A 16,290-nucleotide genomic window follows, 5' to 3' on the forward strand; every position below is an offset into this window, starting at 1 on the left:
CAGGTGGCTTTTCAGAATTTCTGTTTCAAAGGCTCTAGTAGCTTTAATATACTTAGATAAGTAATTTCTGAAGGTGATCAGAAAGCAAGGTTAGAGAACTCAGTATTCTTGAAATGGCTTTGCCTTTTCACAACAGAGAATGAAGTGGCTGGATGGAGTCACTGAAGCAGTAGGCGTGAGCCTAAATGGACTCCAGAAGATGGTAGAGGACAGGAAGGCCTAGAGCACAGGTCTGCAACCTGCGGCTCCGGAGCCGCATGCGGTTCTTTCAGCCGTCTCCTGCGGCTCCCAGTCCTCTGCCATGTGCAGTCCAAAAAAAACCCCCAAAAAACGGGTGGGACTAAAAAAGTTCAACCAATCAATTCAAATATGCAGGGTAGGTCCATATCTCGCCTTGGCTCCACTCTTCAGTCAAACCCTGTTCTGCGCATGCGCGCATGTACGCACATGCGCACACATTTTTGCGGCTCCCAGTTTTTCCTTTTGTGAGGGAACCGGTTCCGAGTGGCTCTTTCACTGTTTCAGGTTGCTGACCCCTGGCCTAGAGGAACATTGTCCATGGGGTCGCTATGGGTCGGGCACGACTTCGCGGCTAACAACAACAACAGTTGTGAGCTTGATGATTGATTCTCATCTCCCCGTGTTCAGACCTGTAGAAGACTATTGTCCTGCAATATCCTCACAAGGAGCTCCCACCTGGAGCACATGTGAGTGATCTCCTTTCTTCTCTTTGTCCAGAGAGGTTCCAAAGAACTGATCTACTTCTTCAGTCTTCGCCCAAGTTGCCATCTCCACTGTCCTGGAGATTGTTTAGCTCACCACGCCTCAGAAGTTGCAGCCAGACTTCATTAACAAACGAACTAATACTAATTCAAATGGTTTTTGAAAATGTTGCTTTTTAGCTGGAAGTTCTTATCTGCATAGTTAAAGCCAAGACTACAGAGTAAGTGAGCCTTGTTCTAATGAATACCACTATTCGTGCATGTCCTGTTTGCTTGTGTTCACTTCAGGTTTTGGCTTGGGCAGCAGCGTTGCAAACAATCAATAAAACATTTGCCTACAGTAAGCAGTGAAACATTGCAGCTAGTTAATCATGCTACTCATCCTGTGGGAAGTCTTTCCAATCACAAACTCTTCATCAAGCTTACCCGACTTCCGCAGTATTACATTGTAAGTAAATGGGATTTCATCATAAGAATGTGGTCCTCTGAATTAATTTTTTTTAAGTTTTTGTAATATGAAGAAGAATGTGTTAAGATGGGATCAGTGTAATTTAATTTTAATTTAATTTAATAATTTGATTTCTATACCGCCCTTCTCCCGAAGGTCTCAGGGCGGTGAACAGGGCAATACACAATAAAAATCGAATACAAAAATTAAAAAACCATTAAACATCATGCCCATAAAATCAATACATATTAAAGTTAAAACTAATTTTAAAAACCCAACCCCATCCCATCAGACCAGGCCAGCTTGTTTGAAAAAGAATGTTTTGAGATCGTGCCAGAAGGAGCGAAGGTCGGGGGCCATCCGGAGCTCAACCGGTAAGCGGTTCCAAAGGTCTGGCGCACCCACAGAGAATGCTCTCCCCCTGGGGGTCACCAATCGGCATTCTTTGATTGGCGGCACCCTGAGGAGGCCCTCTCTGTGGGAGCACACTGGACGGAGGGAAGTTGATGCCGGCCGCAGGTGTTGCCGTAGGTAATGTCTGTCCTCATGCTTAATACGATGAAATAGTATCTTGATGGTCCATTAAAATGCAGACAAAAAGTTAACTGGCCACTTACTTGGAAGGAAGACAACTAGGAAACAAAGAGAACTTAGGTTAAGAGAAAAGAGAGATTCCACAAATGGAGATGGTAAAAGAGGAAAAGAAAATATATGTAACCCAGTGCTTCCCAAACCTGGGTAAATTACTCAAAATTGGATAAAAATGATTTTTCTTTGAGTAATGACATACAAACCCATTATCCAATCACAACAGGATCCTTTAAATTGACTTAAATATTTTACCTACATTGGATAAAAAGGATTTTCTGCTAAGCAGTTGTGCGTAATGAAAGGTAATGTTTGAGAAGCATCAATGTAACTCGTAAATATAAAGCAAAAGAAAGGTAGCAGTGTGTAACCCTTTGTGACAGTCATTAAAGAGTTAAACAGTCATTCTGTAATAAAGCCATGAGATGTTTTGAGGGTATATCTGACAGAATCCAGCTTACATCCTATGCTCTCTGTTTATGCAGTGTTATTTTAGACAAAACCTTAATAGCCAATAATTGCTTTCTGTAAATAAATGAGAGACAGAATATTATAATCCTTTTCTACACCTAAGATACTAAGCTGTCTTAGATATATAACAAAGGTTATATAATGTTGAATCTCAATATAATAAGTCCTTAGTGGAAATTAGATTTTGAAGGATATTTATATCCCAAATTTTTTAACTGTTGCTTAGTTAAATTCGGGTTCCATCATGCTTACTGCTTTAATATAAACATGTTTGCAGCTTTTCATTATATGTGTCCTGATTTCTACAATAAAAAAAAAAGTTGTAGCAGTTTTTTGTTGAATGACGGGGAGGATTCCCTAAAAATCTAAATATATATATATTGACTATAGGAGAAAGTGTATGCAAATTAAATATTAAATAGACATTTTAAAAGATGCTTGTGCCAAAACTGAAAAAGGGAAATATATTCAGTTCTGGAATACGCCATCTCTCTACTACTAAAAAAGCTACTTCAGTAAGAATTTTCATGATTCTTACAGTACCGTACTTTTGATTACTTTTGATAGCATCATTAGGGACCAGGATTTACAGAGGTTGAACTTGCTTCAAGGATATCAACTGGCCAAGTAAATAGGATACTTGAATGATATCTTAATTGACTGAGGGTTAAGATTATTTTTATGATATTGGTTTTTATGTGTATGATAGTAGATTTTTAAATGTGTAATTTTTAAAAATTAGCAGTAAACCTTATATTTTAGAATACTCAAAAGTTGGTTTCAAAAGTGCATTAATATGAAACATTGGAATAGAATACATGTTGACTATTTTTGAAGAATTCACAATCTTAACCCCAAGCATTTTTAATACAATCTGTTTCATGTTTCAATAATTGACTTGCTTTTTCGTCAGCTGTTTAAAAATGATTTAAAAGAATAATTGCTGACTACATTGTAAACATATCATTTGATGTAGTGCAGGGGTGTCAAACTCAATTTCATTGAGGGCCACATCAGCATTACGGTTGCCCTCGGGGGGCCGGGAGGGCGTGGCCAGGTGGGCGTGGCCGGGTGGGCGTGGCCAGCTCAATGCTGCTCACTCAGCGCAGCTTACTCAATGAAAGAAAGTTGGCAGCAGTGCCCCTGAGGGGCAGGCAGGGTGGCAAAAACAGTTTTTAGCGCTCAGCTCTACTATACCAGCAAATCAAGCAATCACACCAGGGTTACCCTTGTAGGTAGGTGCACTTGAAGCAGGCAGAGTGCCACTCAACCTGGTTCCCAGAGGGCCAACTTCCCCCTTCATCCTCGAGCCCCCCGAAAAAGCCTAGTGGGGTGGGGCCGGATATTGGCTCATTTGCAGGCACCCCGATGAGCATTGCATAGCCGTAAGATAGGTAGTCCTCGTTTAGCAACAGTACAGTTACAACAGTGGTGACAAAGTAACTTTGCAGCCAATCCTTGCATTTAGAACTTTTTCAGGTTTGTGTGGCAAATGGCAGCTGAAGTAAGAACCTAAGTCAGTTGCAGTTTCACTGAGTGACTGCATTGCTTAACAACCAAGTGGCTGGTCCCAATTGTGGTCGGTAAATGAGAACTACCTGTATTTCTATGTCCTTTTTGGTGTGGTAGAGGGCTTCAAATTCAGGAAACCTTCCTAAAAAGGACCAGAGACTTACTTTCCCCAGGCTAGGAGTGCCTCTGAAGTACACACACTTGAACAGCAATTCAACACATAATCACACTTCTGTACCCATGCTAGCTTTTCAAAACCACACCGGCAGCAGGGGATCCCACTTCAGTTTCCATTTTACAGCTTTACCCTGTGCAGCAGAAACCCAGCACCTGCAAAATTACCCGTAACACAGCCTGGAATTAAAGGATTCTGCCCTCGGCAGTGATAGGTAGGCAGTTGAAGCAATCAGTGAAGGTCTTCCATAATTTTATGTTATACCGCTGTTTACCACAAATCTTGAGTGGGGCTTCTAGTTCCAACAAAATGGGCTGGCTCAGGAAGATCTCTCGTGACTTCAGGCATATGCCCAGAATCTCATTTTCTGTGAGCTGAACATTCTTGCCTGGATGTAATCCTTGCACTTCAAGCACCCAGCACAGGAGCCCATGCGTGAAAGAAGCCCGGCAGAGGAGCTGGAGCGGCTCCACTGCTGGGGGCGCCTCTTGGCCGGGCCTTGCAGGATCTGGGCTGGGCGCCTCTGCTCGCCCTCAGCAGCGCCCGGCAAAGTAGCTCGCATGCGAAACAAGCCCGGCAGAGGAGCCGGAGTGGCGAGCAGAGGCGCCCGGCTTGGATCCTGGAAGGCCCCAGCCAAGACGTGCCCCCAGCAGTGGAGCCGCTCCGGCTCCTCTGCCAGGCTTCTTTCACACAAGGGCTCCTCTGCCGTGCTTGTTTTGCGTGCGAGCTACCGTATTTTTCGGACCATAAGACGCACCTGACCATAAGACGCACCCAGTTTTTAGAGCAGGAAAACAAGAAAAAAATTATTCTGAACCAAATAGTACCAGTATACTAAAACAGGGCTTTTCAACCTTTTCATCCATTGTACCACTTTTAGGACAAGGCAGTGTCACCCAGCAACGTGTCAAAAACTTAACCCCCCCTAAAAAAGGAAAAAAAAAGATAAAGTACAGGTAGTCCTCGACTTACAATGATTCACTTAGTGACCGTTCAAAGTTATGACACTGAAAAAGTGATTTATGACCATTTTTCACACTTATGACCGTTGCAGCATCCCCAGGGTCATGTGATTTACATTCGGATGCTTGGCAATCGATTCATATTTATGATGGTCATATTGTTCCAGGGTCATGTGATCGCCTTTTGCAACCTTCTGAGAAGCAAAGTTAGTGGGGAAACCAGATTCACCTAACAATCATGTTACTAATTTAATTTCTCTCTCTCCTTCTCTTTCTCTCCCTCTCTCCCCCTCCCTCTTTCTTTCTCCTCTCCTTCTTTCTCTCTCTCCCTTTCCTTTCCCTATTTTTCTCTTTCCCTCTATTTCTCCCTCTTTCTCTCTCTCCCTGTTTCCCTCCCTTTTTCTCCTTCTCCCTCTATTTTTCTCTTTCCCTCTATTTCTCCCTCTTCCTCTATTTCCCTCCCTCTTTCTTTCTCCTTGTCTCTCTCTCCCTTTCTTTCTCTCCCTCTTTCTCTCTCCCTCTATTTCCCTCCCTTTCTCCTTCTCTCTCTCCCTCTTTCCCTCTATTTCTCCCTCTTCCTCTATTTCCCTCCCTCTTTCTTTCTCCTTGTCTCTCTCTCTTTCTTTCTCTCCCTCTTTCTCTCTCCCTCTATTTCCCTCCCTTTCTCCTTCTCTCTCTCCCTCTCTCTCTCCCTCTTTCCCTCTATTTCTCCCTCTTCCTCTATTTCCCTCCCTCTTTCTTTCTCCTTGTCTCTCTCTCCCTTTCTTTCTCTCCCTCTTTCTCTCTCTCCCTCTATTTCGCTCCCTTTCTTTCTGCTTCTCTCTCTCCCTTTCCCTCTCTATTTTTCTTTTTCCCTCTATTTCTCCCTCTTCCTCTATTTCCCTCCCTTTCTTTCTCCTTTTCTCTCTCCCTTTCTTTCTCTCCCTCTTTCCCTCTCCCTCTTTCCCTCTCTCCCTCTATTTCCCTCCCTTTCTTTCTGCTTCTCTCTCTCCCTCTTTCTCTCCCTCTCTATTTTTCTCTTTCCCTTTATTTCTCCCTCTTCCTCTGTTTCCCTCCCTCTTTCTTTCTCCTTGTCTCTCTCCCTTTCTTTCTCTCCCTCTTTCTCTCTCCCTCTATTTCCCTCCCTTTCTCCTTCTCTCTCTCCCTCTTTCTTTCCCTCTCTATTTTTCTCTTTCCCTCTATTTCTCCCTCTTCCTCTGTTTCCCTCCCTCTTTCTTTCTCCTTCTCTCTCTCTCCCTCTCTCTCTATTTTTCTCTCCCTCCCTCCCTCCCTCTCCCATTGTCCCTTCCTTCTTTCCTTCCTTCCTTCTTCCTTCCTTCCCTCCCTCTCTGTCCTTCCCTCTCCGCGTTAGAGCAGTACCTACGGAGGCAGCCCTGCGGCCCGGCTTTCTCTTGCAGAAGGCAGACTGAAACGGAGCAAGGAATGCGAATCGCCCGATCTCGCGCTTCAGCGATCTCCTCTTCTCGGTTTCAGTTTCTTTTGCTACAAGACAAAGCAGGCTGAAACGGAGCGAGGGAATCTCCCTTGCTTTGTTTCAGCCTGCTTTCTCTTGTAGCAAGTGAAGCTGAACCCGAGCAGAGGAGATCCTAGGAGCGCGAGATCGGCCGATTCGCATTCCTTGCTCCACTTCAGCCTGCCTTCTGCAAGAGAAAGCCGGGCCGCAGGGAGATTGCAGGAGCCAATTGCAATCTCCCTTGCTTTCACTTGCGGAGGTTGGGGCTGGCCTGGGCATCTCTCCCCCTCACCGGCTGGGTGTTGTTCGTCCTCCCCCCCCCGCGTCCCACCTCACTCCCTCCTACCTCCTCCTCCTCCACTTTTTTTTTTGGAGCCGCAGGAGACTAATGAGATGCAAATGGTGCTGGGTTCCACCAGCCCACGTGCACTTGCCTCCTACTGAGCAAGTGCTCAGCCGGGCCGGCGCCAAGGTGGTGGGGGCCGGACCTTTGTAATTTCTGGGAGAGTTGTGCGGGCCGGATTCAATCATGTGGCGGGCCGTTTGTGGCCCGCGGGCCTTGTGTTTGACATGTCTGATGTAGTGTGTAGTTTGTCATGTGGCCGGCATGACTGGACGCCAAAGGCGCACGGAACGCTGTTACCTTCCCACCTTAGTGGTCCCTATTTTTCTACTTGCATTTTTACGTGCTTTCGAACTGCTAGGTTGGCAGAAGCTGGGACGAGTAACAGGCGCTCACTCTGTTATGCAGCACTCGGGATTCGACCCGCCAAACTGCCGACCTTCTGATCGACAAGCTCAGCGTCCTAACCCACTGAGCCACCACGTCCCTTTTTTTACCTTTACCTTTTTAACCCCAAGCATTTTTAATATAATCTGTTTCATGTTTCAATAATTGACTGGCTTTTTCGTCAGCTGTTTAAAAATGATTTAAAAGAATAATTGCTGACTACATTGTAAACATATCATTTGATGTAGTGTGTAGTTTGCTGTGTTTGTGATAATAGTATTCAAATATTGAAATTGAAATTTAGTTTTATTTGGATGCATGGATATCAGTGAAACTCAGATTAGTTTACCTAGCTTAAATCTCACTTATTTCAGTAAGATTTGCTCTAAGTTAAATCCAAATTTCTCTGAAGTTGGTTTAGAAAATCTGGATCTCTTTGGGATTTGTATTAATTGTAATATATTAATTTGGAGTATATTTCCAAGCTTAGTTGTGACTTTTCAACATCCTAGGTAGTGGAAATGTTTGATGTTCCCAATAATCCCACACAACTAGAATACAAATACTACTTTCTTTCTGTGAGTTATGCTGAAGGAGACGATAGCCCTGCCACTGCAGTTTTACTCCAACAATTTAAGCCAAATATTGAAGAATTGGTTTTGGACACAAAAAGTAGCAAACAAGCAAAAAGTGGCGCAAAACGCAAGGTATGGATTTGGTCACTAGCTTTTACAGTGGATAAGAGATAATTTATTTCTCTTAGCTGAAAATAAAAGGCTGAATACTGCAACACTTCGCTTAATCAGATAAATGAGTAGCTTATGATAACAAAGAATAAATCTGCTAAACTATATTACCCTTGTTCTGAGACAAAATAGAAATGTGTTTAAAGTAGCATCTTAGATATCTCATGTGATAATAAAGTTGGCTATATTTCTGGCGTCTGCCATTTTGCACCTTTTAAACAGAATTTAATATTTTCTTTATAAAAGTGAATTTTCAGGTTATTTTCTAGCACGATTTGCATCTACAAAATGTTAGAATTGATTAGAACAGACACTCTTAAGTGCTGCAAGCTTAACTTGTAATGTTCTTTTTTAATATACTCAAGCTCAAAATGAGCACAATTGAATGGACATTTAAATATTAAATGTTTAATATTTGTTTCCAAATATTGGAAACACAGCAGCATAGTCTAAATATAGTGAGCATGAATTCTGAATAGTTTGTATGAAACAGATGAATTTCCTGCTATGTTCTTTATTGCTTATGATTTAGAATTTGTTCTAGTTTTGTGATTGAAAGAACATGCATCTTTCAAAATACTTTTCTACTCTTTTGTAGCTGTCTGATGAACGGTGTCCCACAGAACCCAAAAAGCCAAAGCAGTCTGGAGAAATGTGTGCATTCAATAAAGTTTTAGCTCATATTGTGGCAATGTGTGATACAAATATGCCCTTTATAGGACTCCGTGTGGAGGTAGGTAACAAATTGTATTTGTTGAATTGGATCAGTTAAAAAAGGGATTGTCTAAGAAGTACCCAACTTAAAAACCAGGAAGAAATAAGACTGGCCTGTTTCATTTATTATTATTTTTCATGTAAGGTAAAGGTTCCCCTGCACATGCGTGCTAGTCGTTTCCGACTCTAGGGGCCGGTGCTTATCTCCGTTTCAAAGCCGAAGAGCCAGCACTTGTCCGAGGACGTCTCCATGGTCATGTGGCCGGCATGACTAGACGCCAAAGGCGCACGGAACGCTATTACCTTCCCACCGTAGTGGTCCCTATTTTTCTACTTGCATTTTTACGTGCTTTCGAACTGCTAGGTTGGCAGAAGCTGGGACGAGTAACAAGCGCTCACTCTGTTACGCGGCACTCGAGATTCGACCCGCCAAACTGCCGACCTTCTGATCGACAAGCTCAGCGTCCTAACCCACTGAGCCACCGTGTCCCATATATTTTTCATGTAGTATAATATAAAACCAAAATTTTACAGTAAATCAGGCCACAGGGGTTTGATAAACAAAGCAGTTCTTTGTTCAGCATTACACGTATTATAAAGTTACAGCAGTTATGATACAAGATGAGAGGGACCCTTAACCTGCATTTCTTAAATATGCTGTCTGTTGGTGTAAACAAAGATCTAGGTTTTGATCAGAATGTGAAGTATTTAATCACAGACTGATTTTGTGTGTGTGTGTGTGAGAAAGAGTAGATAGATTACAACACGATTGAAAAAGTATGGAGAAACTAATTTCTGCCCAACCTTTACCAGCAGTTGCCATTGGAAGCAGTTGGTGCTTTCTTCTGTGTAATAAAGTAACGTGTTGCATTTGTATATATAGTATTTTTGTTCTCACCTTTTGCTGTGTGTGTGTGTGTGTGTGTGTGTGTGTGTACAGGAAAGCCTACCCTGGGTCATAGGGTTGGGAGTTTGGGCCTTAGAAAGGAGGAGTCACCAGCATTCCAAGCTATTGCCCAATTACCTTTCCCGTAGCAAACTATTGGGAGAATGGGGGAGGGATTTCTTCTCAGCTCCCAGCCTGACCTAGCGGCCTATTTTTTAACTCTGTCTTGGTAGTTTGTCCCTCCACACATTGAATATACCCATAACAATTCAGTAACTGCTGTTGCTTTTCAGTGTGCCTTTGTTTAGATGCCCATCTGACCACATGTTCTGTACCAGCCTGCTACCGGCCCTGCAGAAAAGGCAGGGACAACCCCTTTTACAAGAAGGCAAGAGGCTGGAATTACGTCTGCCAAATTTATTACCACAAAAACAAACGGAACAAGACAAACCAAGAAACAGGAGCTTTAAGAAACATGAACTATCCAAGCGGTTGCCTTCAGCAAACCAGCCCTCCCACACATTCCCCTTATATAGAGTTCAGGGCGTGGCTTCTCTGTGCCTCCTTCCGAGGAGCCCCATTGCCTTTCTCTGTTTACTCCTAATTGACTGCCTCCTGCGTCGGGTGTCCTTGAACAGGGCCAGCTGTGGGTCATCTTCATCCACACTGTCAGGCTCACACAGCTGGGTCTCCGTGGTGACCAAGTGGGAGGGGCCTGGCTGAGGGCTCTCATCAGCAAGATCTTCAACCCCCTCAGCAAGCTCTTCAACACCCCTTCCTCCTCTGAGTCTTCCGACCCAACTGCCGAACCCACAGGCTGACCCTGAATCACAACACCACATTAGCCTTCTTTGATATATTGTTTCATATTATATATTTAATGTTTAATATGAAATATGTTAAAATTTAACATATTTTAGATGTTAAATGTTAGCTATTTTATCTTATAGAGGATTAAATACAAAATTTAACATTATTGTCCCATATATGTCTTGTTTCTGGTGTTATGTGTTTTTAGTATGTGGTTGATTAATGCACTGTAGCAGAAACAATTGCTTCACTCATTTTCTGTTGGATTTTATTTCTTCCAGTAGTTACTAGTAACCATGCTGGAAGATTCATATATAATGTGACAAGTAATATTATACCGCTTGAATTTTAATTTGCTGTGAAAATATAAACCTAAATTTACTGGGTTTTTTTTAATTTCAGCTATCCAGTATGGAAATCCCACATCAAGGTGTCCAAGTTGAAGGAGATGGTTTCAGTCATGCTATTCGTTTATTAAAGTAAAGAAAATAATGTAAAATTCTACTAATGCTTAGAATATTCTATATGGATCAAAAGGAAATGATGTAATATTTCAAAGAATCAAATTTTGTTTCATTATTTACACATTAGTATTTATATTGTGAATTTGTTCTTACAATAATTGTACAGTAAAAAGACCCTTTGAAACTATTTTAAGAACAAGAATGTGGTTTTTTATTCCTGAGGAAAACAGAATATGCATACAAACGTGGCACTTAGGTGTATATCTTCATGGAAAACATATAGTTCTTAAGGAATAGGTATTACTCAAAGGTATTATTAAGCCTAGTGACTTTCAGATTTTAGCTGGCCACTTTAACCAAATTTTATTCTTAAATAAACACTATACAAGAAAGCTAATTTGAAGCTTTTCAAAATATTCCCAAAATCTAACTTTGTTTAATGGGCTGCAAATTCTGTGTATATTTCTTCTATTGTATATTGTAAACATTAAAAAAATCAGCTTGCATTAAATCTTCCAATTCTGGCCATACCTTATATATTAGCGCTATTTAGTAAAGTCATAAATGCATTATTTAAATTGGAAAAAAACTTAACTTGAATATTTGCATTTCTTAAATCGTATGCTTTCTTTCAGAGTTTGAAAGAATCGAACAAATCTAAGTATGTTGTTGTATCTTGAACTTTCTGCACAGAATTCCTCCATGTAAGGGTATTTGTGAGGAGACCCAGAAGGCTCTGGATCGTTCCCTTCTTGATTGTACTTTCCGATTGCAAGGTAGAAATAACCGTACATGGGTGGCTGAACTGGTGTTTGCAAACTGCCCGCTTATCAGCACATCTTCCAGGGAACAAGGTGAATGTCTCAATTTATTTATTTATTTGTTTGTTTGTTTGTTTGTTTGTTTGTTTTTATATACCGCCCTTCTCCCGAGGGACTCGGGGTGGTGTACAGAGGAAGGTAGGTATACAATTAAACAACATTCCTCTTATACTTTTTGAGTATCAACTTGGCCTCTCCTTTCATTTTGCAGGACCAACCCGTCATGTTTATCTAACATATGAAAACCAGTTGTCTGAACCAGTTGGTGGCCGGAAAGTAGTTGAGATGTTTCTAAATGACTGGAATAGCATTGCACAATTATATGAATGTGTGTTGGAGTTTGCTCGATCTTTACCAGGTATATAATGTCTTGTATACATTAGTTGTTTTATTTTTATATTGATATAGAAAAGAAGCAGGCCACTTTCTCTTAACCTATTGGCATATTTAGAATGAGAGGGCAGTCACACAGATTGGCCTTGAAGTGACTAATATATTCACAAAATGACTGCCATAGGAGATATATATATGCAACCCCCACCTCAGCTTGATTTTTAGGCATGTGCCTTACCCCAAAACTAGGGCTTATTTTGGGGGTAGAGCTTATATTAGGCCTGTCCCCAGAAATCAAGCTAGGGCTTATTTTCAGGGTGGGTCTTACTTTCGGGGTAACACAGTATGTCTGAGGTATAGACTTAAGAAAGTGAAAAGCTAAGCAACTCTCATTGTCATGCTGCCAAGAAAACGAAATCAATGTGCCTTTGAAGTCATTGAGAATCTTACTGAAGTGGATGGGGATTATAACCTTTACGGACTACTGTTCTGTTTTAAATTAAAAGAAACTAAATATCATTTAAAGGGCATCTAAATTTTATTATTTTTCAAGATTCATTCCATTTGGGCTTTCAGATAGGTTGTTAACTGTTTGGATCACTACTGTTGAAAACCCAGATCATTGTTTTACATGCTTAGAGATTGAGAGTCCGCTGTTTCAGATGGCACTATACATTTCAGAAGCCAGATACACAGCCTGGAAGTACTTTTGACCTTCAGGTCTTGGTGAAATTATGTGTGGCAGTCCTGGTGAAGAACACCTTTGCACAACTATCCCAGCTGCAACACATCCTGACTTGATCAGATCAGATTAGATCAAGATTTAACAATGGTTACTCACAGATTTGGGTACTGGTTACCCACACTGTGTTCACTGCAGTGTGCTCTATATGAGAAGTGCCTGGAGTTGTAATTGATGCAAAATGAAGCGGCCAGAACTGAGGTGAAAGATCTCCATTTTAAAATTGCTTACCAAGCACAATTTAAGAAGTTGGTATTGACTTAAAACGATAAATAGCATAGAATCTAACTGTTTAAGGCCCCCCTCCCTCCTTTATAAATCTATTTTATTTTATTTTATTTTATTTGGTTTTTTAAAAATGTTAGTATTCTTAAGTGGTTACCAGATTAGAAAGACAGGATATATCAGCTAAAGTCTTAAGTGAGGAAGTTGCTAGGTGTCAAAGAAAGTGTTTGTAGAAACATTAACTTTCCAGGAATGATAGAAACTATTAAATTTAATACTTTTTCTCTTTTTAAAAATATATTTTCTCTCCCTCCCCCCTTTATATTGTTAAGAAATACCAAGCCATCTAAATGTTTTCTCAGAAGTTCGGATCTATAATTATAAGAAGCTAATTCTTTGTTATGGGACTACCAAGGGAAGTTCTGTAAGTATCTTTGATCTTTCTCTCAAAGCCATGTTTATATACTTATTGTCTTTAAGTATAGTGTCTCTTATTTTAAGCACAGTCTTATCTAGTTATTAAGCTGCTGCCATCCATGCTAACGTACGTGTTCAGGATTATGGTTTTGTCTATACTGTAGTGATAATTGTCTTTTTTCTCCTTTACTTTATAGTTAGATGTTTTCTCAAAATACTGTTTGATGACAGCTAGCTATGTATGTTCAATTAAAACTTCGAATCTTTTTCTCTACTGTATTTTCCTTAAAAATAGTCTTAAGGTCAGGGGATTGTAAAGAAAAGATGTGAGTTACAAACATGACTAGCCAGAAAAGAAAGGACAGAAGCGGATAAGTTTGTGTGTTTATGAAGACACTTCCATCTCATTTTACATATTCTTCTTTTTTTTAATTAAAAAGTTTTAGAATATATTTTATCTTTAACAAACAACAAAAAAAAGAAAAAGAAACCCCCCCAACCCCCTTCCTTCCCTCCCACCCTCCCCAACCCTCCCCAACCCCACCCTCCCTTTCCCCTCCCCCCCACTTCCCAGAGCAGAATACAGGGTATAAAAATACAAACAATCATAATCTAGCTTACGCAAACAATCCTGAACTATATAAACTATCGAACTTTAACTCATATAGATAAACTCCAAACATATATATATACATCATATCAATAATTATTCAAAAACAAGATAATACTTTTCAATCTACCCAATAAAAACAATCACAAATAAAACAATTTATATCAATTGTCTAAAGCTGTTCTTCTTCCCAACTAAGCTTTAAATTCATATTATCCTGATATATTATACAAATTAAAATACCATAGATTACTTCCAAACTTAAAAATTTTTTATATAATCACATCATTCTTATATTCTTATATTCTATTACCTACTCCAATATTGCCCATAAAAGTATTACAAATTAATTTCAATCACACATAAAACAATTTATATCAGTTTTATAAAACTATTCTTCTATCCAACTAAAATTTAACATACTAAAACCAAGTTTATACAACCTTTCCTTCTCCTAATGTATTATACAACTTAAAATACCATACATTACCTTCCAGGCTTAAAACTTTCCATCCAAATAACAAAGCATAACCTACAGAATATCAATAAACACTACTACAAATCTTCCCAATTAAATTTTCATAATCATCTTAAAACTAAAGCAACACAAAATATTATATAATTATTTTATAAGGGTGAAAAATGAATCCCCAAATACTTAATCCTTCTAGCATCCTTATTACATTATTATCTCTTGCAATTATGCAACTAAGTCCTCAGGTTTGCTTCATTCTTCCAGAAGCAGCACACCTCTTCCAATTTCTGGCCTTCTCCCGTGGTGATGAAATTTGACCCACTCCTGTAGCTTTCACATCTGTCTGCATTAACCCTTCAACATCTTGTGGATTCTCTCTGGAACGTTGAGGCTCTCTGTCACCTTTTTTCTTTGTAGACTCCAAAAACGGTATGGGGACTGCTTTTAAAACATTACTGTAAAAGTCACGTGCCTTAATCACCGTGGTAAAACAATGCCTCGTACCTTCATAAGTCACCACCATACCCTCTGGTATTTGCCATCTAAACTTAATATCACGTCGTCTCAATTCTTGTGTCAAAAAAGCAAATTCCTTCCTTTTTCTTAAAATTCTTGCAGGAATCTCTTTTAAAATCAAAACTTTTTGCTCATCCATTACAAAATCAATATTATAGGAGGCCTGGATAACTTCATTTCTAATCTTTCTCTTTGTAAAATAAACCACCACATCTCTGGGTAGTTTCCTTTGTCTTGCAATTCACGAATTAACACGGAAGATTTTATCTATATCTTCCATTATTTCATCTGCTGGTCGCTCCAACACCTCTTCCAAAACCTCAGAAACCATTTTCATCAAATTTTCCTTAGGATTTTCTTTTAGGCCTCTGATTCTCAAAGCAAACTCCATCTGAGAATACTGTGTCGAAATCAAATCATAATCCATTTTCTCTATCACATTTTCAGTTTCTGTCATTTTGGCTTCCATTCTAATATCATTTTGAACAAGATCTTCCACTCTTTCATCCAAAATCTCAATGCTTTTAGCCATGCTTAACATTGCAGATGTGATGCCTGCTCTCATTTCTGCTAATTTCTCTGTAAACTTCTCCTCCAACTTTTTCTCCATTATCTCAACAAATTGTTGCATTTGCTTTTCCATAGTCTCTTGCAGCAAACTCTGCAAATCTTTTACTGTAAAAGCTGATACAGATTCAGATGCAGAGGACAATGAAGTTTTCACCGAAGACTGCTGCCTCAGGGCAGGAACTTTAGAAGATATAGCCGCCATTTTCACCCTCTATTGTTAACTACGCACTTTCACATGCAGATTCAGCAAAGTCCATTGAGTTAAAGATCAAAACATCCTGTTCACCAAAATCTCCTGCATCGCTCTGCCTGCGTCCTCATTCTCAAAAGCTCTTCCTTGCTAGCAGGGATGGTTGCGAACGCCCTGTTCTGCTCCAAATAACCCGGAGCAGAGGCGCCTCGCATTCCGGAGCATGCCCAGGCTTCGGGGGGGCTCAATCCTTCCGCCACCAAAACTCTAAGTTCTGGCGGCCCCGGAGAGCTCTACCCCTACCTGGACGCTCACCTCTTCCTCTTATCCCGAGGTGGGGGCTTCTGAGCCGCCGAACAGCTGATCGGTGCTGTTTTCGGCGGCTCTACAGAGCCGTGAGGCTGACAGCCAAGAAATGGCTGCCTCCGGCGTCGCCTTGCCATCCGGAAGCCGATTTACATATTCTTCTTGATTTAAGTTTAGGCCACAGGTTATCTTTTAATCAAATCAGAAAATTGGTCTGTAATAGACCAGGATATAGCTTACCGTGCAAAGCATGGAAAGAAAGGATTGTAGAGCTCATCCCTGTAGTTGTATAATGACTTTCCATAACTTCTGTGCTACCTAAGAGTTTCTGATGCATTAGGAGTTGCATCTTTCTAGCATTTCCCAAAAATATGGCATGATTTGCTTAAAATATTTTTTTATGT

The 16,290-nt window shown here is 40.4% G+C and overlaps 1 protein-coding gene across 4 annotated transcripts in view; it reads left to right on the top strand.

Moving 5' to 3' along the window:
- MED14 (mediator complex subunit 14) overlaps positions 1–16,290 on the top strand; it is a 73,578-nt gene that overhangs the window by 34,519 nt on the left and 22,769 nt on the right. For all 4 annotated transcript variants that reach the window (XR_014492556.1, XM_083362900.1, XM_083362902.1 and 1 more), the window contains exons 13-19: positions 1,011–1,170; positions 7,574–7,768; positions 8,406–8,540; positions 10,620–10,696; positions 11,375–11,535; positions 11,714–11,860; positions 13,135–13,226. Coding sequence is in view for 3 of the 4 variants with exons in the window: in XM_083362900.1 (XP_083219026.1) it covers positions 1,011–1,170; positions 7,574–7,768; positions 8,406–8,540; positions 10,620–10,696; positions 11,375–11,535; positions 11,714–11,860; positions 13,135–13,226 (967 nt within the window). In the remaining variant the exon portion in view is untranslated. The remainder of the gene's footprint in view (positions 1–1,010; positions 1,171–7,573; positions 7,769–8,405; positions 8,541–10,619; positions 10,697–11,374; positions 11,536–11,713; positions 11,861–13,134; positions 13,227–16,290) is intronic.

This window comes from Vipera ursinii, assembly GCF_947247035.1.
Source record: "Vipera ursinii genome assembly, chromosome: 4".
Classification (NCBI taxonomy): Eukaryota; Metazoa; Chordata; class Lepidosauria; order Squamata; family Viperidae; genus Vipera; species Vipera ursinii.